This window comes from Eptatretus burgeri, chromosome 6 (genome assembly GCF_056783735.1).
Source record: "Eptatretus burgeri isolate ZD-2024b chromosome 6, Ebu_testis_v1, whole genome shotgun sequence".
NCBI lineage: Eukaryota > Metazoa > Chordata > Myxini > Myxiniformes > Myxinidae > Eptatretus > Eptatretus burgeri.
In genome coordinates this window covers 42,990,388-43,013,834 of record NC_140966.1, presented here as the reverse complement: position 1 = coordinate 43,013,834, position 23,447 = coordinate 42,990,388, and the positions used below count along the sequence as shown (strand labels likewise).

The following is a 23,447-nucleotide window of genomic DNA, read 5'->3' as shown; positions in this document are numbered from 1 at the left end:
GAAATCTCATGATCTCTGTGGCATACGATGCACTGCACAGCCTGCTATCTGTGAAGATTATAGAAGCTACAAGCACTCACTGGGCACGCACAATCGGTTAGAACCAGCAAACGTCTGACTAATTTCTCAATCATTTCAATAACTGCACGGCCAGTGATATAAAGGTTAATGATATATCTTTCTTATGAAGGAAACTTGCCAGAATGGCATACATTTGGTTAATATAGCATTGTATCCTTCCTTGCCTATTCACTTTTTATATAGGCTGTGGGCCAAGGGTCAATTTGGAAGTTCCGTTTTCCCTGAAAGGTTTACTGCTACAACCATGATATATCTTCAGTATATGGACCTCGACACTTTTTTTTCCAGTTTTAGAATCTCAAGTGTGTGCACAGCTCAGTAATGATGCATATTCAAAGCAATATAACAATTATTTTTTTCACATTTTATCAAACAAATCAATGATTACACAAATAAATTATAAAGGGAAGGCAAACATATTATCAACCAAAATATTCCTCATGAAACAACAAATCATAATATATGTCTTTTATGTAGAAAACCTCAATTTTCTGACTAATGGCAGCTTTAAAGCAAATTTTTAGTTTCAATTCCTCAACTTTGGCATGCACTGAGTGATTATAATCACTGATATCTTTAGATGTCGTGCTTCAGTGAACTTGGTGAATATATCAAAATTTGCCCCTGTTATCGTACAATTGGCAGAGAGAAAGCAGTGAATATATAAAGCAGTTGTTGCCTTGGCTCGAGAATTTGATGTAACCATATCCCATTAATTTATCACTTGTCTCGCATTCACAGAAAACGTCAATTTTCATCATAACTGGTATACCACAGACAACAATGCTAATATTTAAGCAATATAGCCAACTCAGTTTCCGAAAGACAGTATTAAAGACAAGAAAATCTTGCATTAGCTGAATGATTATCTGATTTTGAAAGAATGAGTAACAAAAGAAAATGCTGTTGTGATGATACATTTATCATGAACCATGCTCGACAAGTGATGACTGTTCTTGTACAAAACTTAGAAAAATACAATGATGAATGACTCCAATATATGTATATATATATATATATATATATATATATATATATATATATATATATATATATATGTATATATATATATATATATGTATGTATATATATATATATATATATATATATATATATATATATATATATATATGTATGTATATATATATATATATATATATATATATATATATATATATATATATATATATATATATATGTATGTATATATATATATATATATATATATATATATATATATATATATATATATATATATATATATATATATATATATATATATATATATATATATATATATATATATATATATATATATATATGTATATATGTATGTATAGCCTGGTGTTGGCGCAGTGGTTAGGGCAGCGGCTTGGGATCCAAGAGGTCCTGAGTTCAAGCCCCGTTGAGCCACTGAATTAATACACCAGGGGGTTGACTCAGCCTGTCATCCTTCCGAGGTCGGCGAAATGAGTACCAGTATACTGGGCCGGTGTATACCCCAGTTAAAATAGGTGTACCATATCCCTGTGTCGTAAGAGGCGACCAGGGTTGCGTCAGGAAGGGCATCCGGCGTAAAACATGTGCCAAATCACTATGCGGATCATAATGGATGATCCGCTGTGGCGACCCCTAACGGGAGCAGCCGAAAGAAGAAGAAGAAGATATATATATATATATATATATATTTTTTTTTTTTTTATGAATCAACTCGCAATCAAAACGAGCAATCGAAGATCGCATACCCTCACCTGGACTTGTTTTGTGTGTTTCTTTTATAGTACGTATTTTATAGATGTACTCACATTCTAATTGTACATAATTTATAGAGGTACTCCTTTTTAAAATGAGAATGTTTACTGCTAGCTCCCACTAGGTGGCATTTGTGGCCCATGTCAGGATTCTGTCCACGACATCAGACATTAATTACCTCTGCCACCGAAGGTGGACCGACCAAGGTTATGTTTTCACCCCTGTCCGTTTGTGTGTGAACAGGATATTTCAAAAGGTTTTAGATATATCCGGACGAAATTTGGTGGAAAGGTTGGAAATGTGACAAGGACAAATTGATTCGATTTTGGTGAAGATCCGAATTCGGATCTGGATACGAGAATTATTTAATTTTTAAAGTGATTCTTCACCATTGAGAGATCGGGCCAAAATGATATATAACCTGATATTCAAAAATATATTGGGCCCGATATGTTCTCCTGAATCAGGCATTATGTGGCGTAGGTCTGCGCTCTACCGAGCACCCTTCTTGTTTGATTATTAATTGTGTGGACATGAACACACTTTGAAATCTACAACTGGACAATAATAGTCTGTGAGGGTCCCTACTCTGATTATATCATTGTTGTAGCTTTTCAGGAGGCAGGATGAATCAACTTGAAAAATATGCCTCTTCTAAATTTTGTCAATTTTTGGGGGAAAATGAAACAGATCTGAAGGATACTCATGATCACAATAGAAGATGTTATGCTTGTGACTTTTTGCTTAATTGTTCATGTTTTTGTTTGCAATCTTCAGAATGCCATGCCTGGCCAAACATCAAGGTGAGTGTTTGTCCTCGTCACGCATTCCCGGATCACTTTTCTCAGAGGAGTACATCCGATTGCCGCAAAGCCTGCATCTCTTTTGAAAAAGTCCATCGATTGTGAGTTGATTACTATGCAAGGAATCTGATATGAGATGTCACTTTAATGTACGTACGTCCTGACACAAATCAAAAAGGGGTCTGGGTTTCAAATAAAGAAAACATGGAAAGAATATCATGGCAAGCCTTGTACATTTTAATGATGAATATTTTTCATCATTAAAATGTACAAAAATACCTGAAAAATAAGCTCTGCAAAATGTACATTATATTGTTCTTTACAGATTTAGTGATGGACTAACAAGTTAAGCTTGGTATTGGCCACTATGAAGAGCACTCCAATTAAGACCTTTCTTTCAATTTCATTTGCTGTCACTGTGTGAGCAATAGTTTGAAACAATGCCAGTGGAGAATTCATTAATCCATTCAACAAGTTATTCCACTTTTCCTCTATCACAATCATTTGGTAATGTTTAGCTATTCAATTAAAAGTGCAATTAATACCAAGAAAACATATTTGTCAGTTCTAATCACAAGATGAAAAATAATTTATCCAAAACATTGTTGAGTGCCTAAAACGTTAGCAGTTTCAATCACTACATTTCAACGTCTTCTTCTTTAGTGGCACCAATTATTTTGACGTTCTTGTGTGGTTGGCCAGAGGAAGTTTTTGCCCCAAGTCTAACATGAACCAGCTGGCCAGGCCTGATGCTCGACTAAGTTATCAAACAGGATGCTCAGTTTAATGTCCATCTGAGAGATGGCACACAAATTGATGAATAACCCTGCCTGTGAAACACCAGGATGACAGTTTATAGCCGAATCGGGATACGAACCCAGGAAAGACAGCTAAGAGACAAGTGTGCGTACCTCTCGGTCATCCTGATAGCCCAATTCGATATTGTGTAAACATTTACAACAAGGCAGTGCGACCAGATCTCATAAGCTTCTTCCTAAATACATTTTTAAAAGACAGCAATGTGAATGTGAGTATCAGTAGACCCAGTGGCATAATAATTGGAGCATCCGCTCTGACTCTGGGAAGGATGGTGGTTGAAACACTGGCAGAGTCATACCAAAGACTTTTTTTCATGGTACATGCTGCTTCCTTATTTGATGCTCAGCATTCAAAAGACAGAGCATGGACAAACAACACTGAGAAGGCAATGGCAAACTACCCGGTATAAAACTTGCCACTATATTACTTCAGAAACGCCATTCAATGTAAAAAGAGTATGGCACAGATTTTAGGTCATTTCTCTGAAATAAGCTCATAGATCGGGTCCCGGTGTCTGGCCGTTCGTCCGTTAACATTTGACTAAAACATCCTCTCCTCACAAACCACCCGACGAATATGGACCAAATTTGGCACGATGCATCAGGATAGCAAGGTCTCATGGAGTTGTGCCCCCCATTTGGATGTGCCCCCTATAAAGGTGGTAGAAGGGGGGGTTTGCCCAAAATATTGGTATTTTATTCAAAAATCTTCTCAGCATCCACCAGCAGATCCAGCAAAAACTCGCCACGAGGCTTCGGGACCATGCCTCACCTTAAGGTGTGCTCCTCATGGTCGTATTTCCCCCAGAAATGGGGCCACGGATCATCCACCCCGAATCCGTCATTTTCACTCAAACATCTTCTCCACAACGACCTGAGTGATATGGACCAAATTTGTTACAATGCATCAATAAAATTAGGTCTCATGGGGTTGTGCTGCCAATCTGGATCTTCCCATTTAAAGTTGGTGAAAAGGGGGTTTTGCCCCAAATATTGGTATTTCATTCAAAAATCTTCTTCGCAGAAACTGACAACCAGATCCAGACCAAAAGATTCCTAAGGCATCATGACCATGTCCTAACCTAAATTGTGCTCCCCATGGTTGTATCTCCCCTGGAAAGAGGGCGACGACTTCCTCCTCTAATCCCTCATATTCACTAAAACATATTTTCCTCACAAACTGAATGACCAATTAATTATGGACCAAATTTGGTGTGATACATCAGAACAGTAAGGTCTCATGGGGTTGTGCTCCACATCTGGATCCGCTCCCTATAAGAAGCCTAAAAGGGGGGTTTCACATCAAATTCAGGTAACTTATTCAAAAATCTCAGAAACTGGTGGCCAGATGCAGACCAAACTCTTCAATAAACATACGGGCAATGCCGTTGACTTAGCGTGTGCTCCCCATGACCGTACCACGTCAGGAAGGGAGGTCATAGCCCCTTCCCCCTAATCCCTCATTTTCACCCCACCTGTTGGGAAATAACCGTCAGTCCCCCAAGGGGATATTTTTTTAATGCCTAATCACTTATTTGGTCTAATTCTATCAGACAACTGAAATCGGCATATACTGGTGGAATAAAAATAGGGGCAATGCCCCTGGGCTCACCTGGTGGAACCAAGGAACCATTGGATGGTGTGGATGACCCATAAAATATGTAAATTAGCCGATGATTTGAGCAAACTTGTAAAAGTACCATACATAGATGATTCCTACCAAGTTACATGTAAATCCAGTGAATACATTTTGAGAAGTCAAAAGTAGCAATTCCGGAATCATAATGACCTTTGACCATTAAAATGATTTACTTTAATAGGAAATTTTTTGATGGAATTTGCAAGGCATCAGGAGGCCATGGTCTCCAGAAGTTCCACAAAGTTTGGTGAAAATAGGACTATTCGTTTTAGTACCACGTGTGATGAAGGTTGTTGTCAAGTTTCATCGGAATTGTGTGTGTAGTTTCGGCGAAAAATCAGATATATATATATATATTTTGGAAGGCACCCACCCCCCCCTTACACTCCCTTAGACCCCGATTTTTCTAATCTCATGAACAAACTTTGGTACATCGGAGGTGATGAAGGTTGTAGTTGTTTCCTCGGAATAGTGTGTGTCGTTTCTGAATGGAAAGCAAATACCTATTTTGGGGGCAACTCCTTGTCGACCTCTATAGACCTCAAATTTTTTAATGGTGTGAACAAACTTTGGGACATCACGGGTGATGAAGATTCTGGTCAAGCTTCATTGAAATTTTGTGTGTCGTTTCTTAGAAGAAAGCAAGTGTCTCTTTGGGGAGCGACCCCCCCCCCCATAAACTCCCTCTGTAGACCCTTTCAGATGCCGATTTTTTGTTTTTTATTGCATGAGTAAAGGTTGGTACATCACGGGTGATGAAGGTTGTGGTCAAGTTTAATTAGAATTGCATGTGTAGTTTCTGAGAAGAAGCCAAATACCTATTTTGGGGGGCAACCTCTGTAAACCCCCTTCAGGCCTAATTTTTTTTTAATGCCATGAACAATCTTTGGTACATACATAGTGATGAACGTTGTGTTAAAGTTTCATCGAAATCGTATGTGTAGTTTCATGGAAGAATTTGAAAGGATTTGTGGATGGACGGACGGACAGACAGACGTGCCATCACATATGCTCCCCAGATCTACACTCCAGGTGAGCTAAAAATTGGGGTCTAAGGGATTCTATTTGGAGGTTTCCCCCAAAATATGTATTTGCTTTCTTCTCAGAAACTACACACGCAATTACGATAAAACTTGACCACCACCTTCATCACCCGTGATGTATCAAAGATTGTGTGTGTAGTTTCTCACATGTGAATGGAGCTATTCCCTCCATTCACAGGTGAGAGATGTGGGTGGGTCTTTATTATTTGTATATTGACTGCTTTTGACGTTTGCATGTGGTACATGCTTGGGAGCCTCATTGGTATGCATTGCTGTCTGTACTGTCACTGAAGATTCACCAATAAGCAATGAAACTGGTCTGGCAGCTGAAAAGGTGTGTAGTATTAGGATTCTCATGTGTGTAAATGTCTTTATAGCTATGGGGAAACTCTGGAAAGGGTTTGAAACAGCAAAGCACTTACCTTGTGTAGGCCTTCTTTGGTTGCTTTGTGCAGCAGCTTCGGCGAGAGGAGTGTGTGAGGTGCTAATGGTATATATATATATATATATATATATATATATATATATATATATATATATATATATATATATATATATATATATATATATATATATATATATATATATATATATATATATATATATATATTTGTATTGGAGCACTGGTGTTGGCGCAGTGGTTAGGGCAGCGGCTTGGGATCCAAAAGGTCCTGAGTTCGAGCCCCGTTGGGCCACTGAATTAATACACCAGGGGGTTGACTCAGCCTGTCATCCTTCCGAGGTCGGCGAAGTGAGTACCAGTGTACTGGGCCGGTGTATACCTCCGTTAAAATAGGTGTACCATATCCCTGTGTCGTAAGAGGCGACCAGGGTTGCGTCAGGAAGGGCATCCGGCGTAAAACATGTGCCAAATCAGTATGCGGATCATACGGATGATCCGCTGTGGCGACCCCTAACGGGAGCAGCCGAAAGAAGAATAATATATATATATATATATATATATATATATATATATATATATATATATATATATATATATATGTATATATATATATATATATATATATATATATATATATTATTGCAGAGTCAGGTGAGAAGACCACAAAGTGGGGGAAAGCTACGTCGATTCCCACCAGACTCCCCGGAATTGTAGGCCGTCGCTCACAGATAATTCTGTGACGCGGTGAGTCGCTTAACGGACTGTGGACACCAATAACTCAACCGCGTGACCTAGGGTCCTCCCGCCTATGGGTGAATCGGGCTACCTACTTAACCACGCGGTTTAACCACCAGGTAACTACGCCCTCGGTACGCCTTGTCCGAACCGGATCACTCTACTGGATCGGATCTCCTTGCAGCCGAGCGGCACTGCCAAGGACGTACCGGCTAGAAGGAACGGATTGTTGGGAATAAAGACCCAGCTAAATGTGGATTCGAACCATGCTGGACCAATGAGGGAAAAGACAAAGGCTCGCTGGGAACATTTCTACAACAATAATTTATTTACAATATGCGAGGAAAAGCATATGGCACAACAAAGGTTTATTGGGGTTGTAATGCAGGGAAAGATGAGAGAGGTGTGGGGTGCGGCAATTTTACAAGCAACTTACAAAGCAGACAGTGCAGACTTGACATGAGATTAATAAAGCAACAACCACAACAATAAAAGAGCTTATATAGGTTTACTTGACAGACAGGTGCCAACACTCTCAGACACACACTCAGACAAAGTAAACCCAATTGTGAAAGGGACTTTTGCAGCCAGAGAGGGAGGGAGTTGAGGTTACAGTTTCTCGGTACCTGAGCGTTTCGGGGGAAGGTGCTCCGTGGTGCGGCACCCGACAATGGTTGAGTTATTCGGCCACAACTGTACATGTGGAGATCGTGTCTGCAGGAGGGGCTCGAGTGGACAAGAGCGGAGTCCAAAGGGGGGGGGAGAGATGAGCAGCAGGCAGGACCAGGCAAGAGGCCGTTCATCGAGAAGCAAGGTGCGGTTCAACGTCGTGTCAGCGGAGACAAGTGGCAGGAACACTCACTCTCAATGACTCCTTCTCTCCTTCAATTCTCCTTACTCCTTCTTCAATACTCAAAAACCTCCCTCAATTCTCCTTCCAACCAACTTACAATTCTCTTCCCAACCACTTGCAATTCTCTTCCCAAAAGCACCTGCAATTCTCTTCCCAACCAACCAACTACCCGGAGGTCCGTGCTTTTTAGGACCCAGAGGTAGGGGAGGAGCCTTGCCGAAACCTGACGTCATTGTCCAAACCGAGCATGCCGATTGGACCGGGCCTTCACGTGGTCCACCTTTCTGGGCTGGGTTTCAGCCAGACTCCGGAATGGCCCGCCCACGTCTGGCCTTGGGAAGATGGTTGGCAGTGCAGCTTATCACGTGTGTCCAGCCGAACGTCGGGATTTTGCCTCTGAAAACGAGTCACTGGGTAGACGTTGGTACGCTGTGGCCAGCGAAACGAGGGTAGCAAGCGAGATTATAGCACCATGGATCTTAAAAGGAGGGAATAAAATAAAAAGGGAAAATGATTTAATAACCTAAATATCCCATCGCAACACACTCCCTTGTCTTCCCACTAGACAAAAGGTGGGGACCTAACTACATGTATATTAATGGAATAACTGACTCAGGACAACTGTATTTTGTATGCATACGGTTCCGAGAACCGTAACAATCTATATATATATATATATATATATATATATATATGTATATATATATATATATATATATATATATATATATATATATATATATATATATATATATATATATATATATATATATATATATATATATATATATATAGTTGAAAGTGTGTCTGTGTGTGTGTTTGTCTGTGACCTATGCACGCGAAAAGTACTGGACTGATCCTCACCAAACTTCACATGCTGACAGAACATGTACCCGGGAGTGTCTCGATGTAAAAGAATTGTACTTCCGTCTTGTGGTTTCCGAATTATGACGTCATCACCTGATTGCGTAACATTAATTTTTCAAGTTCAGCCGATTGACATGGGGCCAACGCCATTTGCAATAGAATGAAAAAATAATGCTACAGTCAATTGAAGACAATGACTTCCGACTTCCCGGTTTCCGAATTATGACGTCATCACCTGATTGCGTAACATTAATTTTTCAAGTTCAGCCGATTGACATGGGACCAATGGAATTTGCTAGAGAATGAGAATTAATTAAGTCGCAAATGATGACATGAAACCAGCCTCACATTGTTGAGGCATTATGGTTTTTTATCTGATGCGGCAATAAATCTTAACATTTTTGAACTCGAGTCTTCTGCATATAAAACATGGCGGGGAAAATATAATATTATAGTGGTGATGAAAAAAAATAATAATGGTGGCAGCCTCTACAATTTTACAATTAACTGTGACATATACTCCTTCAGACCCACCGTCATCCACGGGATTCCTGTGCGGAGCACGGGTATCCCTGTTAGTATATTTATATACAAAAATACATATTAAAAAAAAACATACAAATACATATAAAATCTAGAAGTCCAGTGTATAACCTAAAAGTGACTAGATTAGAGCCACATATAAGATGTCAACTGGTCGCATCTCATCTGCTAACTTTCACTCGTCGTCGTTTAAAATTTAAAATCCCATAGTCCCTTTTGATAAGATAGGTGAATGTGTGCCAGTACATTGGCCACATTCTACATTTTATTCCTGCTATAATATATTGCTATTCTAATGCTATTCCTATTAGTGAAGTGAAGCAGGAATAATGCTATTCCTGCTTCACTTCAGTAAGAACACCATGAGCAGACCAAATGTAAAATGGAATACCTGTCAAATATACATTTGCTTGATGAATGGATAGCTACAGGAGGTTAAACTCAATACAGGTGAAATGTTGCAAAATCGTTTCTAATTTGGCCTGTAAATATGTCTGTATATAATGAGATTTTGTGGTGTTTAATTAATACTGGACAAATTGCATTGCTGTTAATACTTTTAACATTTTTTTTTTTTATGAATGTCATGCAGTTGCAATGTCAGCAAGGAGATGTGCCAGCAGCAAGGAGCATGCCTGCATTTTTGCCTTCGTGCCCAAAATGGACTGCGCAAAATACCTGTGGGAGATGCCGTACTCTCACTCAAAGCTATTCCATGCATCAATGTGGCCAATGCAGAAATACTTTCAACATCATTCACTAATGAAGAGTCACCCTCATCTCCAGAATTTCAGGATCGTTCTTCCATTCAGCTTCGGAAACCGCAATGTCCTGGTGAGTTTTAGTGCTTTCATTGTCTTTCGATTTTAGAATCTCTTAGATACATGGACACTTGGAGATTTTTCATCAGTATAATTCAATGGAAAACAATTTGGCAAATGTGATACAAATTACAATTGCAAAGATTCACGGGTGAATGCAATATTCTCCTCCCTGCCCCCTTCAATCTGCTTTGACCCTTGTAAAATCGAAAGGAAGACACGGAAGTAATGTTTACCTGTTTTATCCGAAATGCACTGTGGGAAGTTATTTTGTGCCAATTCTTGTCTGCATTGGTTTAAATATAAAGGCTTGGCAGGACAAAAATCTTGGTTTTGTAACCTATTTTGACCTTTGACCACTATAAAATCCCGAAAACGATTCCAATCAGAAATTTTTCAATCCATCCCGACATTGGGTGTTTGAAAGCACCTTTGTACCAACTTCCATCTCCATCGATTCAAATGCAAAGTAATGGCAAGGAAAAATGTCTGATTTTCTCTATTTTTGACTCCTTGAAATCAGAATGGAGGATTAAATCAAAAACATGAAGCCTTCTAGTGTATTAGACCAAGATACTGTACCTCGATGCCAAAGTTATGCCTGGTGTTTGCTTAATGGTTAGGGTGGTGGGCTTGCGATCCTAGGATCCTGAGTTCAAATCCCCCTCGGGTGTTGAATTAATACCAGGTGGGGTTGACTCTGACTGTCATCCTTCCCTGGTCGGCAAAATGGGTGCCAACTTGCTGGTATCCTGTGTCAGAGTGGCGACGCGTCTTGCATTGTACACAATAACCAAGGAGATGACTTAGGCAGCAGCAACGCTCTGCACAGAGTATCGTCCCAATGGATGGATGGATGCCAAATTTGAAGAGAATTGGCTTTAAAAAGAAGGAATTTAGTGTGATGTAATAGTTGAAAAGGAAGGAAGAAAGAGGGTAAAAACAAAGGAGTCATTTCAATAAATTTCACAGCAAGGCACTGCTCAGTGAGTTTGATCATTTGAATGAATGGACGATCGCAGTTCAGAACTCGAGGGGGAGCACTAGGGAGAGTGCAAAACCTCCGCCGCAAATACTGCTGGGTCACTCAAGTGAACCTTATATCTTATTCATTAAATATGATGTCAACAGTGCTGACAGAGTTATAGTTCTTTTCTCCAACATTTTTTTGGGGGGTGGGGGGGGTTGGCAATCACTTAAAACATGTAGAAACTAGAACGGGCAATCGGTAGAGCGCATACCTTCGCCGCCGCTACTTTTTTCCGGGCACATTTGAAAAACGTCATTTAAAAACGTCCATGACGTCACAACCATCAGTCCGACGGACGTCAAATTTGGTGTTAGACGTCATTGAGGGCAGTCCAACAAAATGGAATGATAAACACTAAAAAAAATCGAAAGTTTAAAAATGACGTCATCTTGTGACGTCATTTTGACGCACTTCCAATGACGTCACTACCAATCGCGGACTATCATCCTGAAAGCTCTTATTTCACGGAACATTTTAACGTTGGTTTCATGTCAATAGCTCTATTAGATCTGAAGTTATGCCTACAAGTATATTTTGACCTTGAGTGTGACCTTGACCTTGACCATAGAGTTAATTTGCAAAACCTGTTCATAAATAAGCAGATATTTTGGTACTGATCATAATGCCTGGATTTGGGCAATTTCCGTTACAAATTACATAGATATTTGAATATAAAATATCAGGACATTTTAGCCACACTTGAAAAACGTTATGTTCAAACATCAATGACGTCATAACGGTCAGTCCGAACGACGTCAAATTTGGTGTGTGACGTCCTTAAGGTAAGTCTTACAAAACAGTATGATTAAAACTGATGAGGTCGAAAATTGAAAATTTACGTCATCTTGTGACATCATTTTGATGCACTTCTGATACGTCACGTCAAATCTGACATGACGTACCTGAAAGGTATTTCGTCATGGAACAATATGGCCTTGGTTGCATGTCGATAGCTGTCTTATGAAGGAAGTTATGCTCAAAAGTTTGTTTTTGACCTTTTCATGACCTTGACCTTCACCTTTGACCCGATCGCTCCCAAAGTCTAAGCAAATCATCCTTGGATAATCACGAATCATCCCACCAATTTTCATGCAATTCGGTTTAATACTTTCTGAGTTATGCGAATAAAAAACAAACACACATATTCACAAATAAATAAATACACAGCGACCAAAACATAACCTTTCGCATAATGCGAAGGTAAAAAAGAAATCAATTTTGTTGAAAAAAAAGTTGCAAACATTTTTTTTCCCACAACAATTTTTTTTGGGGGGGGTTGGAAATCACTTAAAACATGTATAAATGCAAAAAAAAAAGACATTTTCTCGAACAATTTTTTTTGGGGGGGTAACAATTTTTTGGGGGGGTTGGAAATCACTTAAAACATGATGAAATGCAAAAACAAATTTCCTCTTTTTTGGGGGGGGGGGGGGGTAACAATTTTTTGGGGGGTTGGAAATCACTTAAAACATGCAGAAATGCAAAAAAAAAATTCCTAACAATTTTTGGGGGGGATTGGAAAACACAAAACATGTAGAAATGCAAAAAACAACGAGAGGGGGAGCACTCGGGAGAGTAAAAAACCTCCGCCGCCAATACTGTTGGGTCACTCAAGTGAACCTTGTATCTTATTCATTAAATATGATGTCAACAGTGCCGAGAGTGAAAGTTCTTTTCTCCAACATTTTTTTTGGGGGGAGGGTTGGAAATCACTTAAAACATGCAAAAATGCAAAAAAAATCAAAATTTTGTTGAAAAAAAAAGTTGCAAAAATATTTTTTCTCGAACAATTTTTTTGGGGGGGGTTGGAAATCACCTAAAATATGTAGAAATGCAAAAATAAAAATTCTCGAAAAAATTTTTTTTGGGGGGTAAATTTTTGGGGGGTTTGGAAATCACTTAAAACATGTAGAAATGAAAAAAATTCTCTTTTTGGGGGGGTAACAATTTTTTGGGGGGGTTGGAAATCACTTAAAATATGCAGAAATGCAAGAAAAAAATTTCTCTAACAAATTTTTTTGGGGGGGTAACAATTTTTTTGGGGGAGTTGGAAATCACTTAAAACATGTAGAAATGCAAAAATAAATTTATCTAACAATTTTTTTGGCGGGGGTAACAATTTTTTTGAGGGGGGGTTGGAAATCACTTAAAGTAGAAATGCAAAAAAAAAATTCTCTATTTTTTGGGGGGGTGGGGTAAAAAAAAATTGGGGGGGTTGGAAATCACTTAAAACATGTAGAAATGCAAAAAAATATTTTTTTTTCTCGAACAATTTTTTTGGGGTGGGGGGGAATAAGTCCAAAATTTAATGGCATGATCCTTGGACCATACCTAACCCCCGCCCACCAAGTTTCGTCGAAATCTGTCAAGGAGTTTTTCCGTAATACTGTTCACAAGCAAACAAACAAACAGAAAGTGGTGAAAACTAACCTCCATCCATCTTCGAAGATGGCGGAGGTTAAAAATGCAAAAAAAAAAATTTTTTTCTCAAACAATTTTTGGGGGGGTTGGAAATCACTTAAAATATGTAGAAATGCAAAAAAAAATTTCTCTCACAATTTTTTTGGGGGGTGGGTAACAATTTTTTTGGGGGGGTTGGAAATCACTTAGAACATGTAGAAATGCAAAAAAATTCTCGATTTTTTTGGGGGGGGGTAAAAAATTTTTGGGGGGGTTGGAAATCACTTAAAACACGGAGAAATGCAAAAAATATATATTTCTCTAACAATTTTTTGGAGGGGGGGTTGGAAATCACTTAAAACATGTATAAATGCATGTAGAGGAGTTTTTTCCATAATACTGTTCACAAACAAACAAACAAACAGAAAGGGGTGAAAACAGTAACCTTCATCCATCTTCGAAGATGGCGGAGGTTAACTCGAGGGGGAGCACTCGTAAGAGTGCAAAACCTCCGCCGCCAATACTGCTGGGTCACTCAAGTGAACCTTATATCTTATTCATTAAATATGATGTCAACAGTGTTGAGAGTTATAGTTCTTTTCTCCAACATTTTGGGGGGGGGTTGGAAATCACTTAAAATGTAAAAATGAAAAAAAAACATCGAAATTTTGTTGAAAAAAAAGTTGCAAAAATTTTTTTTTCTCGAACAATTTTTTTGGGGGGGGTTGGAAATCACCTAAAATATGTAGAAATGCAAAAATAAAAATTCTCGAAAAAATTTTTTTTGGGGGGTAAATTTTTGGGGGGTTTGGAAATCACTTAAAACATGTAGAAATGAAAAAAATTCTCTTTTTGGGGGGGTAACAATTTTTTTGGGGGGTTGGAAATCACTTAAAATATGCAGAAATGCAAGAAAAAATTTCTCTAACAAATTTTTTTGGGGGGGTAACAATTTTTTTGGGGGAGTTGGAAATCACTTAAAACATGTAGAAATGCAAAAATAAATTTATCTAACAATTTTTTTGGCGGGGGTAACAATTTTTTTGAGGGGGGGTTGGAAATCACTTAAAGTAGAAATGCAAAAAAAAAATTCTCTATTTTTTGGGGGTGGGGTAAAAAAAAATTGGGGGTTGGAAATCACTTAAAACATGTAGAAATGTAAAAAAGTTTTTTTTTTTCTCGAGAAATTGTTATGGGGTGGGGGGGAATAAGTCCAAAATTTAATGGCATGATCCTTGGACCATACCTAACCCCCGCCCACCAAGTTTCGTCGAAATCTGTCAAGGAGTTTTTCCGTAATACTGTTCACAAGCAAACAAACAAACAGAAAGTGGTGAAAACTAACCTCCATCCATCTTCGAAGATGGCGGAGGTTAAAAATGCAAAAAAAAAATTTTTTTTCTCAAACAATTTTTGGGGGGGGTTGGAAATCACTTAAAATATGTAGAAATGCAAAAAAAAAAGACATTTTCTCGAACAATTTTTTTTGGGGGGGTAACAATTTTTTGGGGGGGTTGGAAATCACTTAGAACATGTAGAAATGCAAAAAAATTCTCGATTTTTTTTGGGGGGGTAAAAAATTTTTGGGGGGTTGGAAATCACTTAAAACACGGAGAAATGCAAAAAATATATATTTCTCTAACAATTTTTTGGAGGGGGGTTGGAAATCACTTAAAACATGTATAAATGCATGTAGAGGAGTTTTTTCCGTAATACTGTTCACAAACAAACAAACAAACAGAAAGGCGTGAAAACAGTAACCTTCACCCATCTTCGAAGATGGCGGAGGTTAACTCGAGGGGGAGCACTCGTAAGAGTGCAAAACCTCCGCCGCCAATACTGCTGGGTCACTCAAGTGAACCTTATATCTTATTCCCTAAATATGATGTCCACATTGTTGAGAGTTATAGTTCTTTTCTCCAACATTTTGGGGGGGGGTTGGAAATCACTTAAAATGTAAAAATGAAAAAAAAACATCGAAATTTTGTTGAAAAAAAAGTTGCAAAAATTTTTTTTTCTCTAACAATTTTTTTTGGGGGGGTTGGAAATCACTTAAAACATGCAGAAATGCAAAAAAAATTCTTTTTTTGGGGGGGGTAAATTTTTTACGGGGGGTTGAACTCACTTAAAATATGTACAAATGCAAAAAAAACATTTTTTTCTCTAACAATTTTTTTAGGGGGGTAACAATTTGGGGGGGTAAAACATGTAGAAATGCAAAAAAAAATCCTTTTTGGGGGGGGGTAACAATTTTGGGGGTGGTTGGAAATCACTTAAAACATGTAGAAATGCAAAAAAAAATTATTTTTTTTCTCTTTTTTTTGGCGGGGGGACCAAGTCCAAAATGTAATGGCATGATCCTTGGACCATACCTAACCCCCCTCCCCACCAAGTTTCGCCAAAATCCGTCGAGGAGTTTTTCCGTAATACTGTTCACAAACAGACAAACAAACAAAGGGGTGAAAACAGTAACCTCCATCCATCTTCGAATATGGCAGAGGTTAAAAATGCAAAAAAAAAAAGTTTAACCTCTGCCATCTTCAAAAATGGCGGAGGTGAAAAATGCAAAAAAACAAATTTTTTTCTCAAATAATTTTTTGAGGGGGTTGGAAATCACTTAAAATATGTAGAAATGCAAAAAATAAAAATTTTTCTCAATTTTTTTGAGGGGGGGTAACAATTTTTTGGGGGGGTTGGAAATCACTTAAAACATGTTGAAATGAAAAAAATTCTCTTTTTTTGGGGGGGTAACAATTTTGGGGGGGTTGGAAATCACTTAAAACATGTCGAAATGCAAAAAAAAAATTTTTAACAATTTTGGGGGGGGGTTGTAAATCACTTAAAACATGTAGAAATGCCAAAATAAATTTATCTAACAATTTTTTTGGCAGGGGTAACAATTTTTTTGAGGGGGGGTTGGAAATCACTTAAAGTAGAAATGCAAAAAAAAATTTCTCTATTTTTTGGGGGTGGGGTAAAAATAAATTTGGGGGGGGAAGGGGTTGGAAATCACTTAAAACATGTAGAAATGCAAAAAAAAAATTTTCTCGAACAATTTTTTTGGGGTGGGGGGGACCAAGTCCAAAATTTAATGGCATGATCCTTGGACCATACCTAACCCCCGCCCACCAAGTTTCATGGAAATCCATCAAGGAGTTTTTCCGTAATACTGTTCACAAACAAACAAACAAACAAACAGAAAGTGGTGAAAACTAACCTCCATCCATCTTCGAAGATGACGGAGGTTAAAAATGCGAAAAAAAAAAATTCTCAAACAATTTTTGGGGGGGCTAACCCTAACAGCTTGGAAAGCACTTAAAATATGTAGAAATGCAAAAAAAAATTCTCTAACAATTTTTTGGGGGGCGGGTAACCATTTTTTTGGGGGGTGGAAATCACTTAGAACATGTAGAAATGCAAAAAAAAATTCTCGATTTTTTTTTGGGGGGGGTAACAATTTTGGGGGAGGTTGGAAAATCACTTAAAACTTGGAGAAATGCAAAAAATATATATTTCTCTAACAATTTTTTTGGAGGGGGGGTTGGAAATCACTTAAAACATGTAGAAATGCAAAGAAAAAGTCTCTAACAATTTTTTTTAGGGGGTAACAATTTTTTTTGGGGGGGGTGGAAATCACTTAAAATAGGTAAAAATGCAAAAACATAAAAAATTTTCTCAATGTTTTTTTTGGGGGGGGTTGGAAATCACTTAAAATATGTAGAAATGCAAAAAAAAAATTTTCTCAATTTTTTTGGGGGGGTTTGGAAATCACTGAAAACATTTAGAAATGCAAAAAAATATTTCTCTCACAAATTTTTTTTGGGGGGGTAACAATTTTTTTGGGAGGGGGGTTGGAAATAACTAAAAACATCTGGTAATGCAAAAAAATTTCTTGAACAATTTTTTTTGGGGGGTAACAATTTTTTTTGGGGGGGGATGGAAATCACTAAAAACATGTAGAAATGCAAAAAAAATTCTCTATTTATTTTTGGGTGGGGGTAACAATTTTTTGGGGGTGGGGGGTTGGAAATCACTTAAAACATGTAAAAATGAAAAAAAATTAATATTTTTTTCAAACAATTTTGGGGGGAGGGTTGGAAATCACTTAAAATATGTAGAAATGCAAAAACAAAAAATTCTCTAACAATTATTTTTTTGGGGTGCAACAATTTTTTGGGGGGGTTGGAAATCACTGAAAACATGTAGAAATGCAAAAAAAAAAAATTCTCTTTTTTTTGGGGTGGGGGTCACAATATGGGGGGGGTTGGAAATCACTTAAAACATGTAGAAATGAAAAAAAAAAAATTCTCTTTTTTTGGGGGTGGGGGGTTGGAAATCACTGAAAACATGTAAAAATGCAAAAAAATTAATTTTTTTCTCAAACAATTTTTTTTGGGGGGGGGGTTGGAAATCACTTAAAACATGTAGAAATGCAATTTTTTGGGGGGGGGTAACATTTTTTTTGGGGGGGTGATTTGAAATCACTTAAAACATGTAGAAATGCAAAAAAAAAATGTTTTCTCAAACAATTTTTTTTGGAGGGGGGTTGGAAATCACTTAAAATATGTAGAAATGCAAAAAAAAAAAAAAAAAATCGAAATTTGGTTGAAAAAAAAAGTTGCAAAAATTTTTTTTTCTTTCACAATTTTTTGGGGGGGTTGGAAATCACTTAAAACATGTAGAAATGCAAAAAAAAATTATTTTTTTTTGGGGGGGTAACATTTTTTTGGGGGGGTGATTGGAAATCACTTAAAACATGTAGAAATGCAAAAAAATAAAATATGTTTTCTCAAACAATTTTGTTTGGAGGGGGTTGGAAATCTTTTAAACTATGTAGAAATGCAAAAAAAAAATTCTCTATTTTTTTGGGTGGGGGAAACAATTTTTGGGGGGGGCGGGTTGGAAATCACTTAAAACGTAGAAATGCAAAAAATAAATTTCTCAAACAATATTTTTTTGGGGGGGTAACAATTTGTTTTGGGAGGGGGGTTGGAAATCACATAAATCATGTAGAAATGCAAAAAAATTCTCTATTTTTTGTGGGGGGGTAAAAAACATTTTGGGGGGTAAAAAAAATTTGGGGGGGTTGGAAATCACTTAAAACATGAAGAAATGCAAAAAGAATTTTTCCTTTTTGGGGGGGTAACAATTCTTGGGGGGAGGGGTTGGAAATCACTGAAAACATGTAAAAATGCAAAAAAAAAAAAATTTCTCAAACAATTTTTTTGGGGGGGGTAACAATTTCTTTTGGGGGATTGGAAATCACTTAAAACATGTAGAAATGCAAAAAAGAATTTTTCCTTTTTTTGGGGGGGTAACAATTATTGGGGGAGGGGTTGGAAAATCACTGAAAACATTTAGAAATGCAAAAAAAATTTTCTCTAACAATTTTTTTTTGGGGGGGGTAACAATTTTTTGGGGAGGGGGGTTGGAAATCAATAAAAACATGTGGTAATGCAAAAAAATTTTTGTTTTCTTTTTTGGGGGTAGGGGGGTTGGAAATCACTTAAAACATGTAAAAACGCAAAAAGATAAGAGATAAAAAAAGATAAAAAAAAAATTTTTACATTTTTTATTAAATTTTTATTTTTACATATACATTAAAAAACAATTTTTATTTGGGGGGTTCGAAATCACTTAAAACATGTAAAATGCCAAAAATATAACAAAAAAATTTCTCTAACAATTTTTTTGGGGGGAGGGTTGAAAATCACTGAAAACAGGAGGAAATGCAAAAAAAAATTTGCTTTTTTTTGGGTGGGGGTAACAATTTTTTTGGGGGGGGGGTTGGAAATCACTTAAAACATGTAGAAATGCAAAAAAGTCTCTAACAATTTTTTTTGGGGGTAACAATTTTTTTGGGGGGGGTGGAAATCACTTTAAATAGGTAAAAATGCAAAAACAAAAAAAAATTTCTCAATGTTTTTTTTGGGGGGGGGTTGGAAATCACTTAAAATATGTAGAAATGCAAAAAAAATTTTCTCAAACAATTTTTTTGGGGGGGGTTGGATATCACTGAAAACATTTAGAAATACATAAAAATTCTTTTTTTTTGGGTGGGGGTAATTTTTTGTGGGGGGGTTGGTAATCACTGAAAACATTTAGAAATGCAAAAAAAATTTTGTCAATTTTTTTTGGGGGGGTAACAATTTTTTTTGGAGGGGGGTTGGAAATAACTAAAAACATGTGGTAATGCAAAAAAAATTTTGTCAAACAATTTTTTTGGGGGGCAACAATTTTTATTGGGGGGGGTTGGAAATCACTTAAAACATGTAAAAATGCTAAAAAAATTTATTGAACAATTTTTTCTAACAATTTTTTTGGGGGGGATGAAAATCACTGAAAACATGTAGAAATGCAAAAAAAAAAAAATTCTCAAACTATTTTTTTGGGTGGGGGTAACAATTTTTTTGGGGGGTTGGAAATCACTTAAAACATGTAGAAATGCAGAAAAAGAATTTTTCCTTTTTTTGGGGATAACAATTTTTGGGGTGGTAGGGGTTGGAAATCACTGAAAACATGTAGAAATGCAAAAAATAAAAAGTCTCTTTTTTTTTTGGGTGGGAGTAACAATTTTTTTTGCGCGGGGGGTTGGAAATCACTTAAAACATGTAGAAATGCAAAAAAATAATCTTTTTTCTCAAATACACTTTTTGCGGGGGGGTAACAATTTTTTTGGGATGGGTTGGAAATCACTAAAAACATCTGGTAATGCAAAAAAAATTTCTTGAACAATTTTTTTGGGGGTAACAATTTTTTTGGGGGGGATTGGAAATCACTAAAAACATGTAGAAATGCAAAAAAAATTCTCTATTTATTTTTGGGTGGGGTAATTTTTTTGGGGGGTGGGAGTTGGAAATCACTTAAAACATGTAAAAATGCAAAAAAATTAATATTTGTTTTCAAAAAATTGGGGGGGGGTTGGAAATCACTTAAAATATGTAGAAATGCAAAAACAAAAAATTCTCAATTTTTTTTTGGGGGGGGGTTGGAAATCACTTGAAATGTAAAAATGCAAAAAATGCTCAAAAATTTCTCTAACAATTTTTTTTGGGGGGGTTGAAAATCACTTATAACATGTAGAAATGCAAAAAAAAAAAAATTTTCTCTATTTTTTTGGGGTGGGGGTAACAATTTTTTTGGCGGGGGTTGGAAATCACTTAAAACATGTAGAAATGCAAAAAAAATTCTTTTTTTTTATTGGGGTGGGGGTTGGAAATCACTTAAAACATGTAAAAATGCTAAAAAAATAACAAAAAATTTCTCTAACAATTTTTTTGGGGGGAGGGTTGAAAATCACTGAAAACAGGAGGAAATGCAAAAAAAAATTTGCTTTTTTTTGGGTGGGGGTAACAATTTTTTTGGGTGGGGGTAACAATTTTTTTGGGGGGGGATGGAAATCACTTCAAACATAGAGAAATGCTAAAAAAATTTTCTCTATTTACTTTTGGGTGGGGGTAACAATTTTTTGGTGGTGGGGTTGGAAATCACTTAAAACATGTAAAAATGCAAAAAAGTTAATTTTTTTCTCAAACAATTTTTTTGGGGGGGGGTTGGAAATCACTTAAAATATGTAGAAATGCAAAAAAAAAAAAATAATTCTCGAATAATTTTTTTTTGGGGGGGATGGAAATCACTTCAAACATAGAGAAATGCTAAAAAAAATTTTCTCTATTTACTTTTGTGTGGGGGTAACAATTTTTTTGGGGTGGGGTTGGAAATCACTTAAAACATGTAAAAATGCAAAAAAGTAAATTTTTTTTCTCAAACAATTTTTTTTTTGGGTGGGGGTAACAATTTTTTTTGGGGGGGGGATGGAAATCACTTAAAACATGTAGAAAAGCTCAAAAAAAAATTCTCTATTTTTTTGTGGGTGGGGGTAACAATTTTCTTGGGGGGGGGGTTGGAAATCACTTAAAACATGTAGAAATGCAAAAAAAAATTTCTCCAACAATTTTTGGGGGTGGGGGGTAACAATTTTTTTTGGCGGGGGGGCGGTTGGAAATCACTTACAACATGTAGAAATGCAAAAGAATAAATTTTTTTTTATAAAATCAAAAAAAAAAAAACACCACTAGTACCTTTCCATACCCAACCTACTACATACCGGTCCTTCCAATATACTGCATATGTATCACTATATTCCAAATGCTTCAAGATACCTATATAATTCCAATTTAAACCTTTATAATGATTCTGTTGTGACCACATTTCCAGGGAGACGATGCCATGCATTAACCCCTCCGAGTGATAGATCCATGCCTTATGACTGTCCTAACAATCCATTTCTTTACTCCAACACTGTGGCTCCTGGTCCTGTCACTGTCCATTCTGCTGAAAAACTTCCATATTTATTTTGTTTCTGCCCTTTATCAGTCCCCTACCAGGTTCACCAGAGGAGACTGTAGGTTGTCTGTCCACCTGTGGGTTTTCCAACTTTTTTTTCCAATACCTTTTAACATATTCAACGGAAACTTGGAACATGGCTTTATTATGATAAGTTACAGAACAATTTCTAGTTTCAGGGCGTTTTGTAAATTTTTCACAGAGTTATGCCTTTTCAGTGTTCAGCTGCACTAACTCCAACCCACTGCTTTACACCCATTGGCTGGAGAGTTGGCTGAACTCCACTCCAATAAAATCATGTGCCATCATTGCATGAAGCGGCAACAGATTGGCAGGCCTCAGGCCTTAGGTCTGGGTGTTAGTCCATGGCCCAGTGCAATTGGAATGATCCCAGATATATAACCACAATGTATTATATGTGCACATAGGCCATACACATGATTTTGCTTCATGTATGTACTTACATCGGGTTATTTTTAAAAAATATTTTAGGCACCGATCGCACCGTTATACACTGCTCAAATAAACAAACATTAATTGGGACAGTTAGGGGACAAGTATTTCAATGCAATTCTCATTCTTGTTATCTAAAACATCTCCATCAGTTCCCTCTTAATCATCTCCTTGCTAATGTATAGAGTCCTTTCTCTTTCAACCACTCCTCATAGCATATTTGAGCAAGCCCAGGAAGTAATCTAGTCACTCTAAGCTGAACCGTCTTCAGGGGAGCCATGTACTTTCTCAAATATGGTGACCGAAACTTTACACAACCGGAACAGCATTCGGAGCAGCACAGGTAGAGCACATACCTCTGCCAGGTTGAACAGTTTACGTTTTGTAACCCAATGATAGGCCAGATCTGCATCCGGACCTGAAGCAAAATCTAATCGCCTTGTTCCTGCCACCTACCCAACTCAACAACCAAGTTTCGTCTGAAGCCGTCTACAACTTTTTGAGATATCGTGCTATATGCAGTTTTTGCTGAGTTTACAGTGTCAAGTTGAGCAAGATGTGAGGCAGGGGAGCCAGCTCAGAGGGGAGAGCAGTACTCCATCAATCTGAGGATGAAAACTTTGTAGATGGAATGGAGTTCAGGTGTGCCAAGGAAGGACTTCGTATGATGGAGGATGCCCAGTAGGCGGCTGACTTTGGAGGCCAACTTTGAAATGTGGTTTGCTCACGAAAGATCATGGCTGATAATGAGACCCAGTGGTTTGAATGACTGAACTTCCTGAAGAGGATTGTCAAGAAAGTAGCTTGGAGGGTTTGCCAGATGGCCCTATGTATCCCTATATTCCCTATATTCCAGGAAT

The 23,447-nt window shown here is 37.2% G+C and overlaps 1 protein-coding gene across 2 annotated transcripts in view; it reads left to right on the top strand.

Moving 5' to 3' along the window:
• The window catches only part of LOC147024650 (BAI1-associated protein 3-like), a 180,727-nt gene that overhangs the window by 136,508 nt on the left and 20,772 nt on the right, over window positions 1-23,447 (top strand). For both annotated transcript variants that reach the window (XM_085884765.1, XM_085884764.1), the window contains exons 29-31: window positions 1-96; window positions 2,611-2,737; window positions 10,130-10,371. The exon at window positions 1-96 is cut by the window's left edge and continues 25 nt beyond it. In XM_085884765.1, coding sequence (XP_085740891.1) covers window positions 1-96; window positions 2,611-2,737; window positions 10,130-10,371 — 465 coding nt within the window. The remainder of the gene's footprint in view (window positions 97-2,610; window positions 2,738-10,129; window positions 10,372-23,447) is intronic.